This window comes from Balaenoptera ricei, chromosome 7 (assembly GCF_028023285.1).
Source record: "Balaenoptera ricei isolate mBalRic1 chromosome 7, mBalRic1.hap2, whole genome shotgun sequence".
Classification (NCBI taxonomy): Eukaryota; Metazoa; Chordata; class Mammalia; order Artiodactyla; family Balaenopteridae; genus Balaenoptera; species Balaenoptera ricei.
In genome coordinates, this window is record NC_082645.1 from 113431276 (window position 1) to 113440562 (window position 9287).

At 36.4% G+C, this 9287-nt stretch overlaps 1 protein-coding gene across 2 annotated transcripts in view; it reads left to right on the top strand.

Moving 5' to 3' along the window:
• Positions 1–9287, top strand: part of PSMD1 (proteasome 26S subunit, non-ATPase 1) — a 103658-nt gene that overhangs the window by 23378 nt on the left and 70993 nt on the right. For both annotated transcript variants that reach the window (XM_059928917.1, XM_059928918.1), the window contains 2 exons: positions 758–853; positions 2878–2942. In XM_059928917.1, the coding sequence (XP_059784900.1) occupies positions 758–853; positions 2878–2942 (161 nt within the window). The remainder of the gene's footprint in view (positions 1–757; positions 854–2877; positions 2943–9287) is intronic.

Genomic DNA, 9287 nt, shown 5'->3' on the forward strand with positions numbered 1-9287 from the left:
GAGAATTTTAAATTTAATCAAGACTTCAGTGATTTTCAAATAAGCAGATTTAGAAAAGTTCTTTAGAAATATATAAGTTGATTTCTTTTAGAAATAATGTTTTGGGGATGATTTCATAATCATTTAATAAGATATAAAGTTTATTTCATTGTTTTTTCATCAAAAAACAGTGCCAATCTCTATACTTATTTATTTGGGTGAGATTTTTTTCCTTTGCCTTTTGTTTTGTTTTTACAGTGGCATTGTATATGGTAGGTAGTCAGTGGTAAACGGTACTGTCCTCTGTAATCTGATAAAAACATCCACTGCTATAGTTTATTGATAAAACTACTAATTATTTTGCTCAACTGTCAGACTCCGTATCTCTTCCACTCAATGCTCAGTGCCCAAGAATTAAGTGGTAAGGTGAAAAGCAAGTTAGAATGCAGAATTAGAAGCAAGCTTCTTTGTTGTTTGACAAATGGAAGTTGAGAATCATAGGGCAGTGAGTGTTGGTATTGGGCTTGAGTTTATACTTTCTAAAAAGTGTGAGGCAGCATAGGCATGTTGCACAGAATATTGGGAATTAAAAGCCGTTAACTAATACCATATTAGTGTCTTTTAATTCTCCGTTTGTTTAGAGAACTGCCAACCACAAAATGGTGCTCCTTGAGTTCATCATTTCTTACCTAAAACCAACTCCCCTGATGGATGAAACTAAGCCTTTAGAAGTTACTATCTGAAATAAGTTGATGATTGACATTGAATTATTTCTTAGGATCCAATTCTTCGACGATCTGGAATGTATACCGTGGCCATGGCTTATTGTGGTTCAGGTAACAACAAAGCTATTCGCCGCCTGCTACACGTTGCTGTAAGTACTCTGACCTTTCTTGGATAGACATGGAAGAGAAAGTTTGCAGACAGACACTAAATGTGCTGATGACTGCACACCCACACCACATCACTACCACCAGCGGCCCCAGGTTCAGATTCTCATTCATGGAGCACAGTCAGCCGTAACCTAGCGCCAGGTTCACTTAGCTTTTCAGAAGGATACAGGAAAGGATAACAGTGTGTCTATTTGAATGAAAGTCCTTAAAGTCATTTAGGGGCAACTTCTGAAACTCTATTCCAAGGGACACCCTCATTTATAAGGGACAAGCCCATGTGAATGGATCCAGGAACTTGGACATGCACTAGAACACAGCAGGGAATGACTCGGAGTCTTTGGCATCATTGAGCTTACAGTGTCATGGGGAATACAGATGCCAGAACAAATTAATACAAGTGTAATGAGAGTTACAACACAGAAAATTCAAACTGCATATCAGCTGCTCCCTTTAAGGAACATGATATGTCTTCCCGTCTGCAAATAAATTGTAAAGCATTCGTCTAGGACTTCAACACACCTCAGGAGAATTGTTCCTGGGTATTTCATATTTATTGTTATGATTGTGTATGGAATTTTCCTCCCATTACATTTTCTGCCAGGTTATTATTGGTGTAAAACAAAAGCTATTGATTTTTATAGATTTATTTTGTAAACTGGACACCTTATTAAACTCTTTTATTGTGTTTAAAAAAAAAAAGACCATGTGAATGTGTGCAGCCACCCCAGGTAGGGAAATCTAATGAACAATAGGAACGACTTCTTTTTACAGCCTGTGAAGTTAGCTTCCAGGTACCCCTAGGGGACATGCTCTATGACAAGAGACACGTTGCACAGGAAAGCCAATGCCCATGTTTTCCAACAGGCTTTTTCCACTCAGAGTCACCCAATCCAGGTACAGTTTTTCAGTGATAAATAATGTTGCCTGATAACACAGTGGACGTTCCATATGTCTTAACGCAGTAGGTTTCTACCATCTTGGTGCTGGGAGATGGTAGACCCAAGGTCATCTTCCCATGCAGAAAGGGTTTAGAGCTATTATTATTTCTTTCTTCCTAGAGATATTCACATGACACAGTATTTATTAATAATTTATTACTTATCAGTGCAGCATGTGGTATGTTATAGATGGTTGTATTTTGCTTGAGTTTAGGACATATGGTTTTGAAAACAACATTGAAGGAATGGTTAGATTTTCAACGTGGCCCACAAAAGCTATGGTAGAGCTGAAATAGTCTTTACAAGTAGCCCTGCATCTTAAACTTCACCAAACTATAAAGGCTTCTAAGCCTTGAAATGAAGAAATTCTCAGATGAATTTTTCTTAATTGGGGTAAGACATTCTAATAGAGGAATACAGTAGTCCCCCCTTACCCACGGAGTATATGTTCCAAGACCCCCAGGGGATGCCTGAAACCACGGATAGTACATATACTATGTTTTTTCATATACATACGTACATACATACATAACTGTAATAAAGTTTAACTTATAAATTAGGCACAGTAAGAGAATACCTGAATTGCAGCATCACTACTCCTGTGCTTTGGGGCCATTATTAGGTAAAATAAAGGTTATTTGAATATAAGCACTGCAATACCGCATCGATCTGATAACTGAGAGGGCTACTATGTGACTAGTGTGTGGATAGCATATACAACTTGGATACACTGAACAAAGGGATGATTTACATCCCAGGCGGGACAGAGTGGGATGGCGTGAGATTTCATTACAATACTCAGAATGACATGCAATTTAAAACTTATGAGTTGTTTATTTCTGGAATTTTCCATTTAATAAATATTCAAACCACAGTTGACTGTGGGTAACTGAAACTGCTGAAAGTGAAACCATGAATTAGGGAGGTGGCTACGGTAATATGCTAATGAGATCTAGTTTACATTTAAATGATGTGGGCCTCTCCTATCAGTTTATTCTAGTAATGTAATGAATGTAGTAATAGGATGCATGTAGTATAATGTAATTATCCTTGAAATTTTTTCCTAGGTAAGTGATGTTAACGACGATGTCAGGAGGGCAGCAGTAGAATCACTTGGGTTCATTCTCTTCAGGTAATAATTTCTAACTTCTGATTCTATTTATATTCCATTTCTATTTGTAGTTAGTAATTAAACAGAAACTAAATATCTGAGGAAGTATGTCTAGGTTCAGAGTGAGGACCATATAACAATAAAGTTAGTACTGTTCCTCTGAAGAAGAAGCCAGTATGTTTTGAGAGTCTGAGATGCTCTTTGAGAAGCAGTAGTCCTCTTCCCATGTATACTGGTAATTCAAATGGGATGCTATCTCTCACACAGACTTGCAGAGTTCTTGAAGCTCTTTAATGAGAGTGAAAGGTATTAGGTTTTGTTTAAATGCAAAAGAGTGAAAAATTTGCAGATTTGGAGATGCCCTTGGCATTATATTATAGTATGGTTGTGATTTAGAGGACACACTCTGAAACCAGTCTGCCAGGATTGAATCTTGGCCCTGTCACTTACTAGCTGAGTGACTTTGGGCTTGTTACTTAGCGTCTTTGAACTTCGGATTCCTAAGGGTATAGTAATAGTACCTAAGACTGTTTTTTGACAGTTAAGTGAATTAATAGGTCTAAAGCCCTTCGAACAGTATTTGGCACTAGTAAGCGCTATTCAAGTGTGTATGAGTAGTGGCAATTGTAATAGTTAGTGGTGGTAGATGCAGTAGTACTTCTTACAATAGTTCTTCTCTCCAATCTCATATACACTGTTTCTTTTCGCTGAGGTACTTTATCTTAAAATGCAACATAGGAAAATTAAAAGTATTTCTTTCAGCTCGTTTTTGGGCACTGCTTATTAGAGTTTACTTGTGATGAAATTACACAGTAAAATAAGTTCTGAAGGTACATGTAAGGTGAGCTTCATGTACTTTTAATCTTTGGTATAGGTATATATATATATTTTTTCTAACAAATATGTACTCCACTGTGAACTGGTTAGAGGACCTTCTCTAAGATACAAGATAGGAAGTTACTGCAGGCACTAAATATTTTTTTCCTATTGTGGATAAAAATGTTGAATAAAACAGCAAAGCACACATCCATATAGCATGTTAATAGGTTTCTCCTTACACCAGTCAGTTTTGTTGAATGAGGTTGTTCAACAAAATACTAATCTCCTTCACTGTATTACCTCTAACCCTCATTTGTCTAACTTGTTCACAAAGACACTAGAGAACTTTCACTAAATCCTAAAAACGTAGTATTTATACAGATCTACTAGTCTGGTACCTCTAAAACAGATTATGTGGTTAATTGGTTATTATTGTTTTTAGTAAATTCATAGAAGTATCACATGTTCATTGATTCCTTTTCTGAGATCTGATAAAACCTATTTGTGTTAAGCTATTCCACATTTTTTCAAAAGATCTACAACAGACTCCATAGTTTAAATTTCTTGAGTCCTATCTCTTTTTGAACATTGGAATATTTAGCCACGTACAGTCCTTTTGTATCTTTTTTTTTTTTTTTTTTTTTTTTAAGGGAACGTTATTTATTTATTTATTTATTTTGGCTGTGTTGGGTCTTCGTTTCTGTGCGAGGGCTTTCTCTAGTTGCGGCGAGCGGGGGCCACTGTTCATCGCGGTGCACGGGCCTCTCACTGTCGCGGCCTCTCTTGTTGCGGAGCACAAGCTCCAGACGCGCAGGCTCAGTAGTTGTGGCTCGCGGGCCTAATTGCTCCGCAGCATGTGGGATCTTCCCAGACCAGGGCTCGAACCCGTGTCCCCTGCATTGGCAGGCAGATTCTCAACCGCAGATTCTCAACAACTGCGCCACCAGGGAATCCCAGTCCTTTTGTACCTTTGCCATTTTCTGTTTTTGCTCAGATTTGTCAACAGTGGTTCTACAATTATATTCACAAGTTCTGTTTCAGGGAAGTGATTCATTTAGCTTAGAGACTTGAACTCATTTAAGGCACCCAGTCTCTTCACCTGTTTTGCATTTTGATCAGTCTTAACATTACCTTCTATCTTTCTGGTCTAAAAAGCATTCTCCTGAGACAAAAGATGGAAGCAAAATAGAAGTTGAATAGTTCTGTTTCCTTCCTGTCATCTTTGGCGTATCATTCTAGCCAACCTGTGATGCTAACCTTTCCTTATTTTTGTTCTAGAGTTTAGACACAGTTGAAAACCAGACACAAATGGTTTTATTATTGCTATTCAGGGAGGTTTTTTTAAAAATTCTTATTGGAAAACTAGATAATTTGTATATGGAAACTATATTCTTCTAGGTGTACCCTTAGTAACTATTGGCCTGTATAAAGAATCGTACTCATGATGGTCTCTTCCTTTGTTTTATCTATTCATTGTCGGCTGCTAACTGTTCCTATTAGTCACTTTATATTTTATATCACATAAATCAGTCACCTAGTGTGTGTATTCTGCCACACAGGAAGTTGAGCTTTCGTGAAAACTGTTTTTCTTCCATTTTTAACCTGACAGTGCTTTGCTCTCTAATTATCAAAATTCTTTTCTGCCCTTGTATTTACTGTAGCTGACACATGTGCTCAATTCCCAGTTTCAGCAGCAGATGTCTTCCATGAGCTGCTTTTAGGCTTTGCTAAGATCTCTACTACCTAGGATACTCAGATCCAGCTAATGAGTTGCTTATGTGCTCATTATTTCTAAGCGACCATTCAGAGTTCTGTTGCTGTTGTTGTTTTTTTCTTCATAATATGATTCTTATAAGAAGTAGAAACTGGAAAAGATTTTAGAGATAACTTTGTCTAAAACTTCATGGATGAAGAAAATTAAATGTAATCAACTTGTCTAAGGAGGTGCAGTTAAAACCAAGTTCTCTAATTTTAGATTGTTGTCAATTCCCTGGAGTGATAATTTTTAAAGGTGAAAAAAACCTTAGAAATAAACAGTATTCCCATTTTTTTTAAAGAGAAGAAAATTGAATTCCAAAATTGTTAACAAAACTTCCTGTTGTCATAGAGCTGAATGGTAGAACAGAAATTCAAAACAGGTCTCAGGATAGACCAGTGCTTTCTCTACCATGCCTTTCCTTCAGAGCGCCTTCTTTCTGAGTGGCTCTGATAGAACATTTTTATTCTCAAATTTCCTTATTAAGTTTAATATTTGGAAAGTTTCTGTCCTGTATCCTAAGAATTAGTAAATGTTTTCTGATGTGTCATCGGTTGCTTTCTTAGTGCGCTCCATTTTATCATTTCTTCCCTTTTAAATGTCACTTTTAAAATAACCACAGACATTTGGCCCCCTTGAATCGTGTTTTAAGGATTTATTTCTTCTTAATTTTTAAAACTTCTTTTAAAGTGTACTTATTGGACACAAATACTGAAAACATATCAGTAAACACGTATTTGTACTTCAGCAACTAAGGTGAAATTGTCTTTGTAGGAAACTAAACATTTTCATGTATATTATCTCCTTTATTCTTAGGATAGTCCAGGGAGTTGTAGTATTTTCACTATTTCTTTCTCCTGGTATTTGTGGGTTATATGTTCATAATCTATATGATAAAAATAGAAAATTAAATTGAAAAACATTCTTGCCAAGTTGAAATGAACCTAGTTTATTTTTTATCCAATAATTAGGTGATTCGTGGGTCCATTGTTATTAGTCTAGTCAGCAGATGTATTATCACAACTCTGTACAGTACTGTGCTTGGCATTGACTGAAAACTCAGTTGGAATTGAACAATCTGAATTATTTCATCTTCACATCGGAAAGGAAAATGAAGAAAGAGGCTAATAGAAGTATTAGTTTTTATATACTTGTTAAAATTAAGTTGCTATAATGGTGAACAAGTTGATGATCTAATATAGACCTTTCTTAAAATTAGATAATCTTCGATATCCGTGATCATCTTTGCTATGACTTAAGCTTACAATATAACGCTAAATATTTCTCAATTTATACATTAATTTACTTGCAGATATGGATGGATCTCACAAGATCAGAGGGAGATTCTTGGTGCAGATATTTTTTAGACCACAAAAAAATGGTTTCTTGAATAGAAATGTGTTGCATCATCATAGATCCTTAGCATTTGAAGGAACCCTAGCAATCAAATAGTTACCACCAAATGCATAAATTATCTTTACAATATCTCCATTCACAATTTTATATCAATTTGATACATATTCTCTATGTGCTGTTTTCTGTTTCTGCCTCAGTGTCTGGATGCTGTAACTTCCTTGTTTTTTCAATTCTTCCTTCTATCTGCATCTTTGTTTTCGCCTCACATTCAATTAACAATAAATATGGAATAGAGTGAAAAAAATTTTTTTCAAAATTATCCTTCTAAATAGGTACAATCTATTCCTTTTCTTTGAAGGTAGGACTATTAAAGAGAGTCCCTTTGTTGCCATAGCGGTGGTTAACTTCGAGATTTGCTTTTAAGTACAGATTTCCTTAAAATATTTTAAAATAGAAATATCAGTTATGTATCAAAATGCTAAAAATTTTGTACTGTGTTATACTTTTTCAGGAATAGTTTATATTGGAGTTGTATTTCTTTTTCTAGAATCTTCTGGAAGTACTAGAATGATCTCTCATTAACTAGCTCTCAGCTAACTGTAAGCAAGGAATTTTTTTCCAGGAATTGAAGCTGAACAGTTTAAAGGTCTTATAGTTAATTCTGTAGGTGTGCATATGTTTAAGCACATACACAAATTTGAAGTCAGTATAGAGCATGTGGGAAGATATTCCTTCTAATCTAGATTGTCTAGGGATAGAGCTTTGCCAGTAAGATTGCCATCTCTAGTATTTAAATTTTCTGAAACAATTTTATATATGCCATCAGATACCTAAGACACAGTTTGGAATACTGTTGGAGTGATATCTGAAAACTTAATCTCTGACTTGGCAAGAATGTAAATCTTAACATACGCCAAACACTTCATATTAGAGACTGAAACCAAAATAGATAAGAATGATTTTTTTTTTTTTTTTAAGGAACGTAAATTATTTTGCCTCTTATTCGAGATAACCCACCCCTTTTTTTTTTTTTTAACATCTTTATTGGAGTATAATTGCTCTACAATGTTGTGTTAGTCTCTGCTGTATAACAAAGTGAATCAGCTTTACATATACCTATATCCCCATATCTCCTTCCTCTTGTGTCTCCCTCCCACCCTCCCTATCCCACCCCTCTAGGTGGACACAAAGCACCGAGCTGATCTCCCTGTGCTATGCGGCTGCTTCCCACTAGCTAGCTATTTTACATTTGATAGTGTACATATATGTCCATGCCACTCTTTCACTTCATCCCAGCTTACCCTTCCCCCTTCCTGTGTCCTCAAGTCCATTCTCTATGTCTGCATCTTTATTCCTGTCCTGCCCCTAGGTTCTAAAGAACCATTTTTTTTTTAGATTCCATATATATGTGTTAGCATATGGTATTTGTTTTTCTCTTTCTGACTTACTTCACTCTGTATGACAGTCTCTAGGTCCATCCACCTCACTACAGATAACTCAGTTTCGTTTCTTTTTATGGCTGAGTAATATTCCATTGTATATATGTACCACATCTTCTTTATCCATTCATCTGTCGATGGACACTTAGGTTGCTTCCATGTCCTGGCTATTGTAAATAGAGCTGCAATGAACATTGTGGTACATGACTCCTTTTGAATTATGGTTTTCTCAGGGTATATGCCCAGTAGTCGGATTGCTGGGTAGTATGGTAGTTCTACTTTTAGTTTTTTAAGGAACCTCCATACTGTTCTCCATAGTGGCTGTATCAATTTACATTCCCACCAACAGTGCAAGAGGGTTCCCTTTTCTCCACACCCTCTCCAGCATTTATTGTTTGTAGTTTTTTTGATGATGGCCATTCTGACCGGTGTGAGGTGATACCTCATTGTAGTTTTGATTTGTATTTCTCTAATGATTAGTGATGTTAAGCATCCTTTCATGCAGAGATAACCCACCCTTAACACTGCTGAAAAAAGAGTTGTGGCAAAAATGCCTAAAGTTTTAATGATTTAGGAGTTAAATTTGTAAGGTATACTCTTTCTGGCAGAAGGCGTAGAGCCCATAAGATCTGTAATAGAACCATGTTCTAGGAGAGGATTCTGCCATTTGAATTTTATATACCTGGTTCCCTTATGCTGAGTGAGCTTCTCCATAGCCAGCATATTTCTTGTGATAATTTTCTTAAACTGTGTTGCCTGGAAGGGAGCAAGGATGGAGCAATAATAGGTTGAGGCATAAGAATGGGTCAACCTGAAAAGGAAAGGCTAAGATATGGGCTGTCTTCACTGCAGACTCCCTCAGGCTAAATTTATTCACCATTTATGTGAGTAGCATAAAAATAAAATATCAAGGGCTTCCCTGGTGGTGCAGTGGTTAAGAATCCGCCTGCCAACGCAGGGGACACGGGTTCGAGCCCTGGTCCAGGAAGATCCCAC